The sequence below is a fragment of the Sphaerodactylus townsendi genome, linkage group LG15, assembly GCF_021028975.2.
Source record: "Sphaerodactylus townsendi isolate TG3544 linkage group LG15, MPM_Stown_v2.3, whole genome shotgun sequence".
Taxonomy (NCBI): Eukaryota; Metazoa; Chordata; class Lepidosauria; order Squamata; family Sphaerodactylidae; genus Sphaerodactylus; species Sphaerodactylus townsendi.
Window position 1 is genome coordinate 26,885,800 of NC_059439.1, and position 21,147 is coordinate 26,906,946.

General features: G+C 45.4%; 1 protein-coding gene across 1 annotated transcript; it reads left to right on the plus strand.

Moving 5' to 3' along the window:
• Positions 1–208: 208 nt before the first annotated feature.
• On the plus strand, positions 209–20,468 carry KASH5 (KASH domain containing 5). The gene is made up of 14 exons (XM_048516703.1): positions 209–278; positions 1,355–1,471; positions 3,385–3,565; positions 6,329–6,496; positions 7,602–7,719; positions 8,296–8,346; positions 8,707–8,784; positions 8,913–8,969; positions 10,807–10,866; positions 11,386–11,450; positions 13,230–13,320; positions 17,151–17,200; positions 19,575–19,685; positions 20,181–20,468. Exons 1-14 carry the CDS (start codon positions 209–211, stop codon positions 20,377–20,379), a joined length of 1,416 nt encoding a protein of 471 aa, XP_048372660.1. The 3' UTR covers positions 20,380–20,468.
• Positions 20,469–21,147: the final 679 nt, after the last annotated feature.

The window sequence follows — 21,147 nt, forward strand, 5'->3', positions numbered from 1 at the left end:
GTATAATTTTTAAATGAGTGGCAGTTTAAGTGTTTTTATTCGTTCCATAAAACTGGGCTGCTTGCTGTATAGACACTGGAATTTGTTGTGCTGTTATTTTGTTTGGTGCAGGTAGAACAAGAAATGATTTTAATAATCTACTTTTCCTTTAAAAATTGCTTCTAGAGAGAGAGAAGTTCCTCATCAAGGAATCGATCTATGTGCAGTGATGGAGAATGTTTGTCACAAGTCTCTTGAGAATACAGGAGATGCGGAGTTAACTTCAGAATCAGCAGAAGGTAAGTGTTGGCCATTCCTGAAATCATCAGTTTGTAATAGTTTGTATTTTGTGAGAAACTTCTGCTCCTAGAAGACATCTTGTCCTCCACACTTCATAACATAACATATAACATAACCTATTTTAATTGCAATAACTCAAAGCCATAGCAAAACAATAAAAACAACAAGCAGATAAAACAAATATAAAATCAAGTAAAATTGGTAAAATATCTATTAGAAGATCTATTAAAATACCAACAAACTTTATAGCTAAAAGAAGCAGAATTAACAGTAGTTTACTGTGCCAATTTAATAAAGAGTGATCTAGGATAAATCAGTGGATTCCTTTTAATTTCATGACAAAGGGCATCTTCCTGATGAAAACCATCAGGTAAACTTCAGGAATTCTTTCAGACAGGTAGCCACAAGAAGAGAGGAGGAGTTTGGATTTATACCCCACCTTTCTCTCCTGTAAGGAGACTCAAGGTGGCTTACAAGCTCCTTTCCCTTCCTCTCCCCACAACAGACACCTTGGGAGGCAGGTGGGGCCGAGAGAGGTCTGAGAGAACTGTGACTAACCCAAGGTCACCCAGCAGGGATGCAGGAGTGCGGAAACTCACCTGGTTCACCAGATAAGCCTCTGCCACTCTGGTGGAGGAGTAGGGAATCAAACCTGGTTCTCCAGATTAGAATCCACCTGCTCTTAACCAGTGCACCACGCTGGCTGTCACGACAGTCTGTGGTGTTTAGGTTCTCGCCATTTAGGTGAACTAGGGACAGTAGCTCTGGGAAGCCTTATGTCTAGTCGGAAGAAAAATAGTTTAATGGGTAGATACTTTTTTTACATTGCTAATTTCCCCTTCAACCTTTACCATGGTCTTACCTCACTGCTAGTTTCCTTCCCTTCCTGGATAGTGTCATAATTCCCAACCAAGCCTTTGTCAGGGAGATTTATTTTAGACGTCCTCACCTTAGTAATGGGACTGTAAATACATTTCATAACAGCCCCGGAAGGATGACTTGGCCTGCAGATAATCCAGGCTTAGAAAAAAAAAAATCTAATTTACGTTTAATGTTGCTTCCTCTTGTTCCTTAGCAGAGCCATGGGATAGCATAGGCGTCAGCAGCAAGAGCAGCATCCTGAGTGCCAGCCAGTGCTCTGAGGAACATGTTCTGAAGTGCACATTCAAGGCCTGTGATCCAGAACAAACAGGTAGAAAGTGTTTTAAGGCCACCTGGAGGCGTTCAGCCTTCAAATCCAGCGGGAGATCAGATTTGTGTTGTTTTGCTAACCTGTTTCAAGTACTTTTCAGAATTGGTTAACGTGAGCACCAGAAGTCTTTAGCGTCTCACTCGAGCTCTGACTTAGAAGTAATTAATTCATCAAGTTGTCATAAATCGGAAGTGGCTTTACAGCACTGACAACCCCCCCCCCCCCATTTCTTAATGCACTCAGATATTATCAGGGGAAAATCACAACAAATCAGGAGTAACTATTTAATAGCAATAAGTCCTGGGAGGAAGATAGACGTTTAAAAAAATAAGTTAGTTATTTGGGGTGTTGTGTGGGTGTTCTAGTAGCCTTTTCCCCTGACGTTTCGCCTGCATCTGTGGCTGTCACCTTCAGATGTAGGCGAAACATCAGCCACAGATGTAGGCGAAACATCAGCCACAGATGTAGATGAAACATCAGGAGAAAATGCTACTAGAACATGACCATTCAGCCCGGAAACCACACAACACCCTAGTGATTCTGACTGTGAAAGCCTTTGATAATACATTTAGTTATTTGCATCTTTGTTTGCTTTAGTACTCCGGCCAAGGCCGGGCTCAGGGTGGCTGACACACATGTTTAAGTTACATTTGGAAAACACTACATAAATAAGTTTATAGTTAAAAAACATTAAAATCATTCAGTACATTATAATTTCTCAGATGGCTATTGATGACATGTCACCCACATATCAATTCAACTCGCTCCAGCTTAAAGGTCTATGGGCAAGAGATGACGGGGTGTAGTCTCAGGGGCCAGTATGACAGAATTTGGACCAAGGGGCTTCTGATACAAGCCCAGCAAAACATCTTGGTCTTACAGGCTGTACAGAATTGGTTTATATCCCTCAGAACTCTGATGTCTTCTGGGAGAGAATTCCACCAGACTGGGGCCAGGGCTGAAAAAACCCTGGCTCTGGTGGAGGTCAGCCAAATGTCCTTGGCAGTGGCGTATCTGCCTAGGGACAAGGGGTACCCCTTGTCCCCGGGCACCACTCTTCTGGTCACGTGGGGGGCGCAAAATCGACCCCCCACATGACCAGGAAGTCCTGCTGTCTTGTTGTTTTCACGTGCCTCGACCCCTCCGAGGCACGCAAAAATGACAAGACAGCAGGACCTCCTGCTGCCTCCAGGCGCCCTCAACCCCGCCCTGGACTCCTCCCTCCCTTCCTCCCCCCAAGCCCCACCCCCCAGCCTCAGTGATTATAAAAGAAGGTCTCCGAGGCTGGGACTGCAGTCTTCTGGCCTGCCCGGAGGGGAGGTCAGAAGAGACTGCAGGCTGTCGGCTGGGAGCCCAGCCGGCAGGAAGAGTCTGGGGGGGCGGGGAGGTGGGCACCCTAAACCTTGCCCATGTTCATGGTGACATAGGGGGGTTGAGGGCAGTGGGGGTGGAGCCGAGGTGGGCGGGGCGGGGGCAGAGCCTGGGGGGCATCCTGGAGACAACTTGTCTCCGGGCACCATTTACCCCTGGTATGCCTCTGGTCCTTGGGTTCTAGGACCATCAGCAAATTACTATCAGAGGACTGAAGTGTCCTCCATGGGTGGTATGGGTCCCGAATATGAGTTTTTTAAAGGTTAAGTTTTTATTGAGGGGTAGTTGCTCAGTGGTAGAGCATTTTCCTCCAGAGCAGAAGGTCCTGGTTTCAGTCTTTGGCATCTTCTGTTAAGAGGATCAGATAGGTGAAGTTAAAGACCTCTTCCTGAAGAGCTACTGCCAGCCAGAGTGGGAAATAGATGAGAGCAATAAAGCACAGATATTATATAAATGAGAGGCAAAAGAAAGCAAAAGATCTGATTTCAAATAAACCTTTCTGCTTGGAGTTTTCTAGCTACCTTTATGTGTTCTGGTTATAGGAGAGGTATCTGTTTTCCGAATCATCGAATATTTACAGGAGATGACAGGACAGGGCAGTGAAGACTGGAGGTTTCATTCTCTCTATACAAGATTGGATCCAGAAGAGAGAGGCATTGCTGTTGACTTTCCTACTTTCCATCGAGTCATGAAGGACTGGATAGCAGATTGCCGACAAGATGGGTTTGTAATTATAGCAGTTGGCTGCATTGTCTTATTAATTGTTTTGATGTACATGTTAAATGAGTTGCTTTGCCATGGACGTTAAATTCCCTAGGAAAGATATGATTGGTATTGTGAGATGGGGGGTTAGGAATGGTCTTTTTAAGCATTAGGCAGAGGAAAGATACAGCAAAAAGGTGAAAGCATGTAATACCCTTTCCCTATGGATGGAAGGGCAATTCTTCTTCTTCTTCTTCTTCTTCTTCTTCTTCTTCTTCTTCTTCTTCTTCTTCTTCTTCTTCTTCTTCTTCTTCTTCTTCTTCTTCTTCTTCTTCTTCTTCTTCTTCTTCTTCTTCTTCTTCTTCTTCTTCTCCTTCTCCTTCTCCTTCTCCTTCTCCTTCTCCTTCTCCTTCTCCTTCTCCTTCTTCTCCTCCTTCTCCTTCTTCTCCTCCTTCTCCTTCTCCTTCTTCTTCTCCTTCTTCTTCTCCTTCTCCTTCTCCTTCACCTTCTCCTTCTCCTTCTCCTTCCACATGAGTGCCTTGATAATAGAGAGTGAAAAGAAAACTATAAATGAACTGAAAGCTCTGGCAAACTACGGTATGCACGCTCCAATTCCAGAACTAAATTTCTCCTGGTGAAAAACTGGAATTAAGGAGGAGTGAAGCATGCAGAGACCAAAACTCTGGAAGGAACAAGACAAAAAGGATCTACTCATTAGCAATTTTGAACCTTCATTCCTGCTAGATCACCAGGCTGTCCTTTCAGCTGCTACTCTACTCTCCACCTGGCAATCCAACCCCCCAACTTGGGGAAAACATGGTCTATTTATTATATAATTTTAAAAAAGGGTTTTTTTTTTAAATAACAGATTTTGTTGTTCCTGTGTTTCTATGTACCTTCCAATATCATAAAGTCTTCCCACACGTCAGTGGGTAAGTAAATATTTCCCACTAGCACAAAGAAGAGAAAACAACTGTACCGAAAGAGTGTGGAAAACAAGGAAAGCTCATCCAGTGCTGATTTACTTTCTCAGGCTGATAATAAGGCAGGAGATATGGCTGTTAATCTGAGTTTTATCTCGGAGATTACACAGTCCCCAAGAACTGGAGAAATTTATAGGCCATATCTACATGTGGCCATCTGGTTGTGCTGAAAAAAGAAAAGGAATAAATGAAGAAAAAGAGGACGTTGTCCTTAACTTTCTAAATATAGTGTGTTTGGTAATGTAGCCCTCTTTTGGTGCATAGACCTGTCTTTGCATAGATGGATCCCTCTCTTGATTTATTGACAAGGTGGAAATTTGCTGTTTAAAATGCAGTCTGTTTCTAGGGGTTGCTGGTGGTGGGGAGCCTGTATTAAGAACTGCCAAATTGATAGCATTCCCCTTCCCAAGATAAATATGTGTGTAGAAGAAGAAGAAGAAGAGTTTGGATTTATATCCCCCCTTTCTCTCCTGCAGGAGACTCAAAGGGGCTGACAATCTCCTTGCCCTTCCCCCCTCACAACAAACACCCTGTGAGGTAGGTGGGGCTGAGAGAGCTCCGAGAAGCTGTGACTAGCCCAAGGTCACCCAGCTGGCATGTGTGAGAGTGTACAGGCTAAGCTGAATTCCCCAGATCAGCCTCTACAGCTCAGGCGGCAGAGCTGGGAATCAAACCCGGTTCCTCCAGATTAGATACACAAGCTGTTAACCTCTTACGCCACTGCTGCTCCTTTAGTACTGATTACTAAATTAAAAAAATAAACATTTTGGCTTTCTTGGAAAGAAGCTAGAAATTTCTGGTTTTCATATGTGCATACCAATAGTGGGAGAAGGGCAGACAGTGGCACATGAGATTTCAATTTTTTACTTTTTTGGACAGGAAGTCCTGATGGGTTAGAAGTGTTTGCAAGGGATTGGCCTGTGGAAGTTTGTACATATTAGCCTTTTAGGCAGTGGTGGGATCCAAAAATTTTAATAACAGGTTCCGACGGTGGTGGGATTCAAACAGTGGCGCCGCCACGCACATGCACCTCCAGTCCCTATTGGGCAGGGAGGTTGCTTTAGTGACCCCTTCTCGGCACTCTGAAAAAATTAGTAACCATTTCTAGAGAAGTGGTGAGAACTGGTTGGATCCCACCTCTGCTTTTAGGGCCAAAACTGATGAGATGAAGAGTAGTAGTAGTAGTAGTAGTAGTAGTTTGGACTTATACCCCACCTTTCTCTCCTGTACGGAGACTCAAGGTGGCTTACAAGCTCCTTTCCCTTCCTCTCCCTACAACACCTTGGGACATAGGTGAGGCTGAGAGAGTTCTGAAGAACTGTGACTAGCCCAAGGTCGCCCAGAAGGAATGTAGGAGTGCGGAAACACATCTGGTTCACCAGATAAGCCCCTGACACTCAGGTGGAGGAGTGGAGAATCAAACCCGGCTCTCCAGATTGGAATCCTCCTTCTCTTAACCACTACACTACGCTGGGGGAATGTGTGAATAGATCTTTCTGCTGCTTTACAAAGGGAAATGGCAGTCTGACCTGAGGGGTGCTGATTGACATCAGAGCCTCACTTTCTAAAAGCAATCTATTTATTTGCTGCTGACTAGAAAATCTTTGTTGGCTTGTCTCTGTCAGCGAGGTCTGGCTATCTACAGCATCCGCAGAGTAATGTCCAAGGGGGCACGTACCAATATTGTTCAAAGGGGAACTGGCAAATAATAACGAGGGCTGTGGGGTTCCAATTAGCATTATCCTAGTAGACTGTTGTTCCTCTCTGACTTGCCACCCCTCTTCCTTATTTCTTTTCCTAACCAAAGAGACGAGGCAGCAGACTTGATGAGCAGCATCCAAGACTTGCAGCAGGGGAACAAGAAACTAGCCGTGCAGAATACCAAACTGCAAGGGACGATTGAGGCTGCAGAAGAGCTCAATTTGCGACTTTCTGAAGAGGTTGCCGAGTTGAAAGGAAAGCTGAGAGGGTGTGTTAAGAGTAAGACTGGCACACAATGTGGACCGCTGATTAAGGCTAATCCAAGGAAATAGATGTGGAGGCAGGCATGGCAAACCGCCTCCTCTCTTGTCTTGAAAACCCTATGGGGCCACCATAATTCAGCTGTGACTTGATGGCAAAAAAAGGAGGCTTAAGGAAGAGGAGAAGGGCTCTTGAGAAGAGGGTTACATGAGACTATGAGATATTGAGAGCCATGTTGAAGGAAGTTCAATTTGCAAATACGTCTGTAATCAGTGCAGTGGCTGATGCTTACTTTGTTCCCCTGTTCCCCCCTCAATTACCATGTCTTCCGATCAATGAAGCAGCAGTGGCGTAGTGGTTAACAGTAGGTGTACTCTAATCTGGAGGAACCAGGTTTGATTCCCCGCTCTGCCGCTTGAGCTGTGGAGGCTTATCTGGGGAATTCAGATTAGCCTGTGCACTCCCACACATGCCAGCTGGGTGACCTTGGGCTATTCACAGTTCGTCGGAGCTCTCTCAGCCCCACCCACCTCACAGGGTGTTTGTTGTGAGGGGGGAAGGGGAAGGAGTTTGTAAGCCCCTTTGAGTCTTCTTACAGGAGAGAAAGGGGGGATATAAATCCAACTCTTCTTCTCCCCCTTCTCTTTCTGCTTCTTCTGCTCCTCCTGCTCCTTCTTCTTCTTCTTCTTCTTCTTCTTCTTCTTCTTCTTCTTCTTCTTCTTCTTCTTCTTCTGCTTCTGCTTCTTCTTCTGCTTCTGCTGCTGCTGCTGCTGCTGCTGCTGGTGGCTGGTGGCTGGTGGCTGGTGGCTGGATTCCAAAGTTTCTGGTCCATGAATGGTAGAGCCTTCCTCTCATGTAACATACTTCTCCCATCTGAGGAAGGCTCCTTGTACTTGATGAAGGCCCCACTATTAGTGGTATGGAAATTTTGGAGGTAACCCCATTACATTTCCCAGCTTGGCCTGTGCTCCCTCCATCCTAATTTTGATATTCTTAATTGGATCGTCAACTCTTTTACTTGTCAGCTCCTTTGGTGCTTCCTTGTATAGTTGAAATACAGTGAGGATTGAAACTCATTGTAATCAAAGATCCGTTACTACCCTGTCCTGCAGCACCCAGCAAGCCCTAGACCAAGCAAGAGCGGTGGCAAATGAATTAGAAGACCTGAAGTGTTTTTCCAGGAGTTTGGAAGAGGAAAACAGCAAACTTCACGCACTAGAGCGACAATTGGTGAGTGCTTCTGAATATTTACTTGTGGAATTGATCCAGAAGAAGAAGGGTTTAGATTTATACCCCACCTTGCACTCCTGAAAGGAGTCTCAAAGTACCTTACAAATGCCTTCTCTTCCTCTCCCCCTAACAGACACCTTGTGAGGTAGGTGGGGCTGAGAGAGTTCTTAGAGAACTGTGACTGGCTTAAGGTCACCCAGCAGGCTCCATATGTCGGAGCAGGAAACAAATCCATTTCTCCAGATAAGAGTACTCTGCTCTTAACCATTACACCACACTGAAGTCACAACATTTTGTGGGGTTTGGAGGGCATGTGTTTTCTTCACAGTTCCTGTGAAACTGTGTACATGTCGTTGCACATATCTGAAATGTGTGGGTTTCTGTGAACTTTGGCTGGATTCGTGGTAAGTGCTGTTCAAAGGACTAGCTGATGTGCATGACCTATGTTCACAAGTTTCCATATGTATGCAGACCGCAGAAGTACTTCAGGAATCATCTTGTGGCTGCAAAATACTATGTCAGAATTTTGTGTCCTTTTAAAAACCTGTTTTAAGACATTTTCCGCTCAAACTTTAGGAAAAAGAACAGCAGTGTCTCTTGATTCAAGTGGATAACCTGCAGGAAGAGGTAAGGAGGAACAAAAATGCACCCCTGTTGTCCTGCTGGTGTTTCAAGAGTATGACCCAAACAGATGTATAGGGCTTAGGGGAGGATCTTGCTGCATTTGCAGTTGTGACATTTGGTCACCAAATGCAGAAGATAACAGTGAGGAACAGTCTGCCTGTGGTCTCAGGTATGCTATTACATTTGTCTGCTTCTCTTGAATGTACGTAGGGTGGAAACCGACCCAAGTGGATATTTGACGTTCGTTCTCGGTTTCCCCATTCAGGTGGGAAAAAAGTTCAGCTGAAACATCAGGGACATAGTTTACTGCTTTAGCACAAAGGGAGAAAACACTGTTAAAATTCTGATGTGTTTTTCTTACAGATCCGGAAGCTGCTCCTGGAAAAAGAAAGCTGTAAAAGTAAAATCAAACAGCTGAGTACGGAGAAGGCCCAAATGAAGGTACTGGTGACCTGAGGGGCAAGTAGAGCTCTACTCATTCGTCTGGTAACGTCTGTTCTTGTCCCTTAGGTTATTTTTTGTAAAAAGTCAGCAAGACAGTTATTTGTACTATTGTTTCTTTCTTGCAGTGTCAGCTCTGTGAGTGCGAAAACCTCATCTCCTGCAAAGACACTGCCCTTAACAAGGTGAGTTGCCTTTAAGAAAAAAAATAACAAATGAAAAGTAGTACCAAAAATTAGAAGTAGCACCGAACTGAAAATTAGGAGGGTTGAACAAAGGTAACTCTTCTAAGTCCTATCGGTCCCAAGCAGACTTAGCCACAGTGATCCATGCAACGATCACCTCTAGGCTGAATTATTGCAAATTGCTTTACACAGGGCTACCCTTGGGCTTGCTCTGGAAACTCCAGCTTGTCCATCATGCAGCAGCAAGGGTCCTAACTGAAGACTCATGGTGGACACACATTCAACCTGCGGTCCACCAGCTGTACTGGCTCCAGGTGGAGTACTTGATCAAGTTCAAGGTTTTAGTACTGATGCACAAAGCCCTAAATGGTCTGGGACTAATGTACCTATGAGACCCTCTCTCCTGTTGCATCTCCAGCATGGTGTAGTGGCTAAGAGCAGCTGGATTCTAATCTGGAGAACTGGATTTGATTCCCCACTCCTCCACCTGGGTGGCAGAGGCTTATCTGGTGAATTGGAGGTGTTTCAGCACTCCTACATTCCTGCTGGGTGACCTTGGGCTAGTCACAGTTCTTCGGAATTCCCTCTGCCCCACCTACCTCACAAGGGTCGAATCCCCACTACTGTCTTAGCCAGGTTTCAGAACACAAACTAACCAGGTTTGAGGGACTACCTCCCCATTGCTTGCGTGGCAGATTCTGTTTCTGGCACTCATTCTCCTTGTTAATCTGCGTTCCGGCAGGACCTGGTTGCAAGTGGCATAGACCCCATTAACACGGTTCAGAGCTGATCGGAGGAGAGGGATGAGGGTTGAAACCCTGACTCCTTTCCCGCCCTGGGCAACCAATCAGCACTGCGATGCACACACAGCCTTTCCTTGGTTCCATTTCCGCTTTTGCGATCGGCCAGCAGAAGGGGATGCAAACATTAAACAGTCAAACGCGTAACTTTGAATCGTTCATGGTTTACACAGGTAACGATTAACTGTTTTCACAGTTAAACAGTTAAACGTTAAACTTTTACACGCTGGTTTTTTTTGATCACACCCCTACAATGTATGTTTCCACAGTGGGAAAAGGTCCCACCCCATCAAGGCACGCCTGCCAATCAGGGGAGACTGGCGAAGCAAGCTCGCCTGGTAGTGGGGATTGCTAAGAGTTCTGCAACGGGGTGTGTCTGCTGTGTGCTCGCTGCGGTGGGGAGGGAGAAACTCCGATGAAGAGGACACAGTTTCACAACAAACAGGTTTGAATCTGTGTGCAAATTTCAAGTGGGGATTCGACCAAGGTGTCTGTTGTGGGGAGAGAAAGGGAAAGGAGCTTGTAAGCCACCTTGAGTCTCCTTACAGGAGAAAAAGGTGGAATATAAATCCAAACTCCTCCTCTCTCCTCCTCACACCTTCTAAGTAATTTGTCTTGTTCATCCCTGCATTCAGAACAGTTTTATCATGTTTCCAGTTACTTGCATTTCCATTTGGAAGTAAGGCTGCCTGCATGATTACGGGTACAAAGTGGCAATTTGAAATGGTTTGTTGGCGTTTATCTTCTGTTATGTGGTCTTCCTCTGGTGATGGACAGTACACAGACAGCAGAAGACAAATCCCACATCCTCACCAGCCATATATGTGGGCAAAACGTTAGGAGACAGCCGGGAAAACCCACTACACCCTGTTTTACAGGAGTTAGAATGTTTCTGCCTTCTTGAATCACTAGGTGTCACTGCAACATCGTGGCCGAGCATAACTGAAAAGAAGCCATTTTTTCAAAATCGCAGTTTGCTTTGACATGAAGTTGCCACAATCCCCAACTAATGGATTGATTATTTTTGATTTTCCCAGAAAGAGAAACAAACTGAAGAGTTGACAGTGACCCTAGATGAATACCAAATGATGGTTCAGGTAACAGAGGTCGTATTCGGGACCTAGGAGGAGTTTAACCAGAGTGGTGTGTTTATTATACGGCGTACCTTTTATTTAGTTTGCGATGTAGGAAGTACTCTCAACAACCTCCCATCAAATTCTGTGGCTATTATATCCTGTCAGAACAGATCACCACCTGCTACCTACTCTGGGATGAATAGTAACGAACAACAGACTCCAGAGATGCTGCTGCCAAACACCCTTTTTGTGTCAACAGCAGATATTTTAGAGTCCCATCCAAGAAAGAAAGAGATTGTATACTACTAGGAAGGGGTGGAGGGAGTAGCTAATCAGAGGCAAAAACTCCTAACACGTTTGTGCTCCTTCCAAATATGAAATATTGGAATTTTCACAGAATTGAACCATTAGAAAACTTGATGCCCTGGAGACTGGTAGGCAAGCACAGACACCTTATCTATTTAATTTCCCTCGGTTCTGTCTGCATGGCCATAGCGTCTGTCAAACATACATCCCGCGTTCTCTTTGTGGCCTCTGCAGGAATTGAAAGTGGAAGTCAACAGCCTTCAAGAACAGCTATGCCGTTCCCAGGAAGATGGGGAAGGGTAAATATTGTTACATTTTAGATGGGCCTTCTTTGTTGCTGGTTAGGATGGGCAAGGAATGCATTCCTGTTTGTCTAAAGTAGAAGGTATGGTCAGTGGTGGGATTCAAATAATTTAACAACTGGTTGTTTACAAGCACCATTTTAACAACCGGTTCTGCAATCCTGCCGAATCCCACCACTGGGTATGGTACTCCGCCAGTTATAGTTCTGTGATGTTTTCAAGATTGTCCATAAAATCACCATCATGTCTTGAACAGGGAAATTGTTTTGAATGTATAATATATATGAGCAGAGATCTAACTTTTTAACTACCTGCATTCTATATTTCTAAAAGCGTTAGTCATAAAATACGACCTGCTCATGACTAATCTCCATGAAGGCACACACAGAAAGAAAGTAACCCTGAGAGTCATTATTATGTTCTCACAGTTGCTCAGAAGAGCTTTCTTTTGAGGTGGTTTATGGTAGCTGGGGTTAAGCTTTTCACAGCGTTGAACTGTTTCTGGTCAGGCTCATATTAAGCTGTGGAGATCTGTCCTAAACTTCAGGGACGGTCCAGGATTCAGATTTTAAATAACTTATAGTTCCATCTTATGCAAGCTTATCTCAGTTTTACTCCAGTCTAACCCGCTAGGATTAAAACTTTGTATAGGATTGCATTGTAACAGTAACAGTGGAAGTGCATTATTTTTTTCAATATTGCCGTGCTCAACTGTGGATTAAAATAATTAGTGGCCTCTAGTGCATAAAATTGATAACTGTGGAGTTTGATAATTAATTTTTCTGTCGAAGGAGCAGTTGTCAGCCACTTGCCTGTCTCTAGAACAGGGGTCTACAACCTGGGCTCTCCAGATGTTCATGGACTACAATTCCCAGCAGTCCCTGCCATGCTGTCAGTTGGACATGCTGGCAGGGGCTGATGGGATTTGTAGTCCATGAACATCTGGAGAGTCGCAGGTTGCAGACCCCTGCTCTAGAATATGAATCTGACTGGGACTTGCCAAAAACAGTACATCCAGAATACAGCTGAGCAGGGAGCAGGAATATGTGGGGATTCTTTCTTTAGCACCAGGTATTTCCACTTGGGAGGAATCAAGTGACAGGACAGAGGAGTCCCGTTTGGTGATCTCCAGAGATTGCGGTTTTTGTCTTGTATGGAATCAGTCCATCCTTATTATTTACTCTCTCAATTTTTGTGTGGCACTGAGGATCTGAAATTTTTTTACTAGATGTTTAACCTTTGCCATGGAAAAGTAACATTGAGGGTATTCTAATTTAAACTTCCTTACTTTCTTACTTAAACTGTCTTTGTCCCCTTCCGCACACGCAAAATAATGCATTTTCAAACCACTTTCACAACTGTTTGCAAGTGGATTTTGCTATTCCGCACAGCTTCAAAGAGCACTGAAAGCAGTTTGAAAGTGCATTATTCTGCATGTGCGGAATGAGCCACTGACAGATACACAAATAGTTGTGGTCCTGTCATGACCGTCTTTGCCATGGCACAATGAGAATTTTTGCCAGTATGCCTTTCTTATTTGCTAAAGGAAAATGAAATCAGTGTGCTGTTTGACTAAAATGTAACTTTTGGGAGGGGTGTCTTCTTCTGGTTTGGGGCCGCAAATGCCCTTTATACCCTCTCCAGTATTTTCTGATAATTCTGCATTCCAAATCTGCCTTGCTCTTGTATGTAGGTGTCCAACCAAAATAAATAAGTTTATTAAACTGAACATGCTTCCTTATGCTAAATGTTACAACACCTGTCTGTTTGATGCAGGCTGCTAAACTATTCCCTAGAAAATGGGAAGACCTGCTCCATACAGGCCCCAGCACAGCCCCTCTCCATGGAGATTGAAGAATCACAGAAAGTAAGAAGTTGCCACACATTAATATTTCTTCTTGCATTGTTATCCTGTTGTTCTGACCATGCAGAGATAGGATATCCGGACTCACTTCAGATACCTTTATTTTGTACTGCCGACATGGGGCTTTTATCAGATGTGTCCACCACTCATGTGGAGGAGTGGGGAATCAAGCTCGATTCTCCAGATTAGAGACCACTGCTCTTAACCATGCCAATTTACCCTGAACTTTGAGTCCCCATGGTGGGGAGGAAGTGGGGTATAAATTTTTTTTAAAGCCCTAGTTAGCAAGGAAACTTTTAAAGGAACTCCAGTACAAGTTTCAGAAATACAAAACAGGGCATAAGAACATAAGAACTAGCCTGCTGGATCAGACCAGAGTCCATCTAGTCCAGCATTCTGCTACTCGCAGTGGTCCACCAGGTGCCTTTGGGAGCTCACATGCAGGAGGTGAAAGCAATGGCCTTCTGCTGCTGCTCCTGAGCACCTGGTCTGCTAAGGCATTTGCAATCTCAGATCAAGGAGGATTAAGATTGGTAGCCATAGATCGACTTCTCCTCCATAAATCTGTCCAAGCCCTTTTTAAAGCTATCCAGGTGAGTGGCCATCACCACCTCCTGTGGCAGCATATTCCAAACACCAATCACACGTTGTGTGAAGAAGTGTTTCCTTTTATTAGTCCTAATTCTTCCCCCAAAAAAGACTGGGGTTACCATAAAGTGAATACTAATCATCCCAGCGCAGAATCATTATTTTAAATTATAAAATAGAAGTTCATAGAATGGCCTGTGGGAAAGTGTAGGGATGCACTGCTGACCCAGCAGCACCGTGGGTAGAGCTGAACACCGGGCGCGCCCTATCGGGTTCTGGTCGCACTGCCTCCGCCTCACCCCCCCCCGGATGAGTCATGGGTCATGAACTACCTGGCTCACAACCACCGGTGTCTGCACAAAGGACAAACACCTGCCCTGCAGGATTAGGCCTAGACGCTGATGCTCCTTCCTCCCACGAAGCCAGTGCAGATCGCATCACATGATGATCTCTCAGTCTCCCCGCCTCTCCCGCCTCCTGAATCCTCTCAAGTTCTCTACACTCGCTTAGAATCATCAGTGCAATAAAAGGTGCCAGGAGCCAGCACGCAGGAGAGTCGCTTAGGAACACGGACACCCGCTACCTGCTGCTGGCGCCTTCCACCAGATGTGCGCTTCACCGCTATTCTGCGCTTTGTCTTTGCCGCCACTACAGTGGAAAGGAGTTATCACCCATTATTAGTGATGTCACAAATATGATCTGGTATTTGCCCTTGGTATTTCCACAGTCTTTGCTTGCAATAGCATGGATACAGTAGCTGGAAGGAGGACAGTATTTTCTCAGTGATGAAACATTGCAATTGTACTCCTACTGTGTTTCTCCGAAAATAAGACAGTGTCTTATATTAATTTCTGCTCCCAAAGATGCGCTATGTCTTATTTTCAGGGGATGTCTTATATTTCTGTGTTCTGTTCCCGGCCATAGGGCATGCTTCCAAACAAAAAAACTTTGCGTATATGTCTTACTTTTGGGGGATCCACGGCCTTATATTTCGCACTTCAGCAAAACCTCTACTATGTCTTATTTTTCGGGGATGTCTTATATTAGGGGAAACAGGGTAGTAGTGCCATTTCTGCAACAGGAGCACTGACTTGAAGGAAGGTACTAAAAACCACATGAAATATTTCTTGCACTTCCAACCTATAGGTTCTTTTTGTATTCAGCAGGGGATTCTGCACTGACCAAATATAACAGGTTCAGGCCCTTTTTAAACTGTTTTGGGGGAGAAGTTCCCACAGAAGTCGCCCCCTCAAATGCTTCTGACGTGCTATATTTGCCCGAACCTGGGTTAAATGCAGGTCGCTAAATTAGCTTAATTTTTCCTTTTAACATGGAGCTTTAAATGCTTCCTGCTTCTGCTCATGCGAACTACAACAAGCAGGAAGAGTTCTGTGCCCACCTTCTTCCGTCTGCCATTATGCTGGATTTCCCTGGCGGCTGCCATTCGAGTGGATTCTCCAATAGACAGCCACCGTGTTGTGCCGGTAGGTGGGTGGGTGGGATTCTCAGGTGAGGGGATTCTTGGCTGCATGGTTAGCACAGAAACACTGTGTTTCCTGTGCGAACCGTGCTTGCCTCCTGCTGTGGGGATCCCAGCAATCCCAGATGGCCCTGTATCCTCAGTACAAACGGCGGCAGAGGCAACACGGGTTCAGAATCAGCCTGAGATGACCGGGAGTCCAAAATCCTTTTAAAACTTAAAATACTTATTTCAGAATATTATAGGGCAATATGTCCGATTCCCTGCTTTGCTCACAACCCCTTGTTAATCTGAGGGGGAAGGATCAGAAATTTGTGGCAGGAGAAAGACTTGAACCCAAGTTCCCACAGTCTAGTCCAGCATTTCACAGTACACCACATGGACTCTTGATTCTCTCTGAAGCTAGCTCACACAGACAAGGTTGCTTTTCCTGTGATATTCATTGAAATGCATCCCAGTGCCAAATCCCACATTCTACGGGGCTGGTTGCTGATTGGAAAAACGAAAAGGCAAATGTGAAATATGTAAACTTTCAATTAAGGTTTAATTTTCTAATTTAATGTTCTTGGGGTATAACACTTGTCCCCAAGAGAAAGCAGACAAGTATGTAACAGCATAATTGCAGAACTTCCTGATCTTATATTTCCATTCTGTATAATCTCTCTCCACCCCCCCGCCCCCGACCCCCGCCATTCTTACCGTTTCATTTAGACTAATGGAAAACCCCTCAGTGAGATTTCTAGTATTGTATTTGTTAATTACCCTTTTCCCGGATAAGAGTTATTATTTCATCTGCCCAAACGTAGGTAGGGGTTTTTTAACCTTGCATAAAGGTAATTGGTTTTCTATGTGGGGCGGGGAGAAAAGAACAAACAGATGGAGAAAAATTGTCCTTTTGGGTGCCTAGTACCATTTACGTAGCTATCACAATTATGAGCCATGCAGCATTTACCGCAAATGGAGCTGGCTTACCGTAACAGCCACCTGACCCCAAGAACTCTTTTCTTTGATTGTACTTGAGTCTAGTTAGAAGAACCCCCCCCCCCCTCCAACCCTGATTTTCCTTTCTCCGAATGGTACACCAACAGAAAAGCGCAGCAATTCGGGCAAGTAATGTAGTCTCTGACAAGACTCTTTTCAGTCATCTCCCCAATTAGAAATTGAGGGGGCCTGCTTATACTCTTTGGGTGGGACAGGGCACTGCCCTTCCAGTTTGGTGGGTAAGCATATTGAAGAGCCTCTCTGGGGTGAAGTGATTGAAACCCTTTTTGAAGAGAAAAAAGGGGCCAGTTCATACATCCAGAAAAATAAAGGAGTTGAGTTTTACCTGAACTTCAGTCTGGAGAGTGTTGGGGGGTGGGGAGAAAGATTCCTCAAAGCATTTTCTGCTATGTGCTCCCCCCCCCCCTGTTATATGCAGTGTGTTTCTTCCCTTATTTGAAGTGCAACAGTTCAAGTATTACCATTAGAGAAAAGTTTGCAGATTAAGGTGTACTCCTAAGTCTCTTGGTGACCTTCAAATTATTACGTCAGGAGAAAATGCTACTGGAACACGGCCATACCACTCAGAAAACCCACAACACCCTAACTAAAGTAATAATTTGAAGGTCCCCAAGAAACTTAGGAGTACACAAAAATGTCTTCAAAAGTCATTGGAAATTGGATGGGCAAGACAGAACCAGGTTTAAATCCAACTGATACTAGATTTATGTAACTTATGTTAAAGCATCTTCAGCGTATCAATCACTGTTTTCCCCCCAAAAAGGCTGAATGTACAAACCTGCCAGAAATCACAGCAGTCGGCTCAGCAGAACAGTAAGTGTCCATGTTGGTCAGATCCACCCGTACTTAAGAGTGGCAGAATGAGGCTCCTTTAGTGGCAAACACTGAATGGGGAGCACTTTGTGGTAGAAAACATTCTTTGCACACAGAAATTCAATCCCCGGAGAGCCGCTGCCACTCAGAATAGGCAGCACTGACCAAGAGGACTATAGTTTACTTCATGCAAAAAAGTACAAATGGCCCCTTTTAGGATAGGGCTATATCATTTGGTTTCCTGTAATAGCACTTTCCACATTAGAACACAAGCATGATTTCTCACACCCTGAAAGGTTTAGTTATGTTATGTGTCCTTTTCAAACAACTCAGTTTCGTAATTAATATGAAACGGAAAAGGACTTCCATCGTATATTTCCTTGAATAGTTTGCTGCACAGTTCGGAAGGCTGCCTACCGTGTTTCCCTGAATATAAGACAGTGTCTTATATTAATTTTTGCTCCCAAAGATGTGCTATGTCTTATTTTCAGGGGATGTCTTATTTTTCCTGTGTTCTGTTCGTCGGGCATGCTTCCAAACAAAAACTTTGCTATGTCTTACTTTCGGGGGATGCCTTATATTTCGCACTTCAGCAAAACCTCTACCATGTCTTATTTTTTGGGGATGTCTTATATTAGGGGAAACAGGGTAGAGGTAGACTATGCTGAGGAGCTCACTGTACATTAGAAGAAGAAGAAGAGTTGGATTTATATCCCCCTGTTCTCTCCTGTAAGGAGACTCAAAGGAGCTTAAAAACTCCTTTCCCTTCCTCCCTCACAACAAACACCCTGTGAGGTGGGTGGGCCTGAGAGAGCTCAGAAGAACTGTGACTAGCCCAAGGTCACCCAGCTGGCATGTGTTGGAGTGCACGGGTTAATCTAGTTCCCCAGATAAGCCTCCACAGCTCAAGTGGCAGAGCGGGGAATCCAACCTGGTTCTCCAGACTATAGTGCACCTGCTCCAACCACTACACCATGCTGGCTTACATTCATGCACCCCAGATTCACCACAAAGACACCAGATTGGGACCCTGAGGTGGGGAGGGGATCCTTAAACCTTTCCCGGATGCAATTTTCCCGTCTCCAAATGGCCCCAGAGATCTGCTGTCTGCCCCATGGGAGAAACTTACATGTATTGATGGCTACTGGCAAGTTTCCCCAGTGGGACACATAGCAGCTGTCCAGAGCCAGTGTGGGTCAGAAAAGCCCCATGCAGGGGAGAAACTTTTAACTGCCTCTCCTCACACACCACAATCGTCATCTGAATCTGTGCTTGAGAGGTGAGTTCCCAGTGCAGAACTCGCAGCATCCGCCTGGTCAAACGTTCTTGTGATAGGGTGGGGGAAGGCAGGACGAAAGGGGTTTGGTCTTGATTACCTTTATGGGAAAACAAACAACTGTACCACGTGCAGCCCATCACTCCAGTGTCCTCCACGGTTTCTGTTCTGCGGCTGCTTCAGAGTACAGGTTTGTCCTCACATGGAATACCAGCCCTTGTTTTAAAACTGAACACAGCTTTCTCCTTTAACCAGGGCCCTTTCCCCACTTATCTTAAGCCCCGCGCTACTCTCCTCAAGTAGCGCGGGGTCCCGGGGTACTCCCCACTACAGGGGCGGCGACAGCGCAGCCGCCCCGACGCTGCTGCTCTCGCGCCCCCTCAGCTCGCGGCATCCCTGGCGCTCCTCAAAACGGCGCCTTTTGATGACCCTGCACAGGGGTCGTGGGGACGCCCGGGCGCGCACCAGAGATGCCACGCGCTGAGAGCAGCACGCAGCAAAGGGTGGTCAAAGGTAAGTGGGGAAAGGGCCCTGGTTGAAAGAAAAAAAAACCCTTTTGATCCACTTCAGAGTGAAAAAAAATCTGCTGGGTGATTGCTGGCAGAGTATCCTTGTGGACTGCAGGCACTACAAGCAGCAGGGCAGTGCCAAGCCCTACTTCACCTCTCCTTCCCTGGCCACCTTAAAGGGCTTTTCTTAACCAAGCTGAGCTGTTCTGGAATGTGACAGCACAGCTCACCTAGGAAGGGGGAAAGAGAGAGCTTTCGGCTTCGCAGGGGGCACAATCTCTGTCGATTGTGTACTTTTGTGCACTGCAGAAGGGAACGGCATCTTTAATCGCAGTTAGTGGCTGGTGACACTGGGGATGCCCTTCCCTTGATGTTTAGTACTGCCACACTGTGGCAGAGGTATATTTTCATATCCCTGTGTGCAGTCAGCCTGTGACTAGAGATTTTGGCATATATATCCCCATCCTCCCCGCCCGCCCGCCCATTTGCTGCCAATAATGCCAGCTGGTGAAATAAATATCAGTTGTCTTGTTAGCATTCCAAAAAAAGGAATTTCAGTGTCTGAAATGTTTGGCTCTCCGTTTGGCAGGTCTGAACCAGCCCCTGAAAAACAGGCTTTAGTCCCAGTACACCATGAGCTGATGCCAGCTGGTGGGAAGAAGAAGCCGTGCAACAAACAGTTTGCAAGTCTAATGGAATGGTGAGCAATTTCTACAATTGACTGTGTCGGGTTTTGGCAGTAACACTGATTAAATTGCACTGCTATTCAGCAATGGGTTTTCAACTGGTGGGTCAGGACCACAATTGGGTCACACCCCACCCTGGATAGTTCTCCAAAGAGAGCAGCAGTGGTGTAGTAGTTAAGAGCACGTGTACTCTTAATCAGGAGGAACCGGGTTTGATTCTCCGCTCTATCACCTGAGCTGTGGAGGCTTATCTGGGGAATTCAGACTAGCTTGTGCACTCCAACACATGCCAGCTGGGTGACCTTGGGCTAGTCACAGCTTTTCGGAGCTCTCGCAGCCCCACCCACCTCACAGGGTGGTGGTTGTGAAGGAGGGAAGGGCAAGGAGATTGTAAGCCCCTTTGAGTCTCCTACAGGAGAGAAAAGGAGATATAAATCCAAACTACTACTACTCCTCCTTCGAATCTTCCAGCAGTCATGAGACTAACATGATGTCGTCTCTCTGCACAGGTTCCTTGATATCCCGTTATGGTACATTTTGCTGCAGATCTTGCAAAAACTGGTGCTTCTGGGGCTCCTCCTTACCTGTGTTACATTACTGGCAATAGTCTATTTAGTGCTGCCGTACGGCCATCTCGTCTGGGCTGAATCCAGGAGAAATCACTGGCCTCACCTGCAGTTGCGATACCTACGCCCACCACCCATCTAGTACTGTCCCTCTTCAATTTGTGCAAAGGAAAGCAAGCGGATCAGGAAAGACCAGTGCCAAATTAAAAATAAATCTTCAAAATAAAACTTGACCAGAAGCCGAAGATTTATTGAGCACCAACTCAGCCAAATAATTTTTGATAAGGGTATTTCAAATATTCTTTAAAGTGTGCTAAACAACTTCAGTTGTTTCAGGAGCTTGTGTTTCTTTTGGAAGGTCAGTGTCTCCATCTTTAAGAGAAGTCTCCAGAAAGGTAAAAATAGTCCCCTGTGCTAGTATCAGGTTATTACTGATCCATGGGTGACATCACCTCACAACATTGACAAGCTGGAATGGGCATCCAAAATGGTAAAAAGGTCTAGAATCCATGCCCTACAAGGAGAGATTTAGGGAGCTGGGGATGTTTAGTCTGGAGAAGCAAAGGTTAGAGGGGTGGGGCATGATAGCCATGTTTCGATATTTGAAGGGATGTCATGTTGGTGACGGAGCAAGCTTGTTTCCTGCTGCTCCAGAGACTAGGACCAGGAGTCATGGGTTCAAGGTGAAGGAAAAGAGATTCCACCTAAGCATCAGAAAAAACTTCCTGACAGACAGGGCTGATCGACAGTGGAATGCACTACCTCGGAGTATGGTGGGGTCTTCTTCTTTGGAGGTTTTTAAAGAGAGTCTGGATGGCCATCTGACAGGAGTGCTCTGATTATGTGTTCTTGCATTGCAGGGAGTTGGACTTGATGGCCCTTGGGGTCTCTTCCAACTCCATGATTCTGT

What these genes read in the sequence shown, in the direction of transcription:
- KASH5 (XM_048516703.1), top strand. Translation starts at nt 209, where the DNA reads ATGGAGAATGTTTGTCACAAGTCTCTTGAGAATACAGGAGATGCGGAG. An exon ending in AACTTCAGAATCAGCAGAAG is followed by an intron (nt 279 to 1,354) that starts GTAAGTGTTGGC and finishes CTTGTTCCTTAG; the next exon opens with CAGAGCCATGGGATAGCATA. An exon ending in TCCCAGGAAGATGGGGAAGG is followed by an intron (nt 11,451 to 13,229) that starts GTAAATATTGTT and finishes TGTTTGATGCAG; the next exon opens with GCTGCTAAACTATTCCCTAG.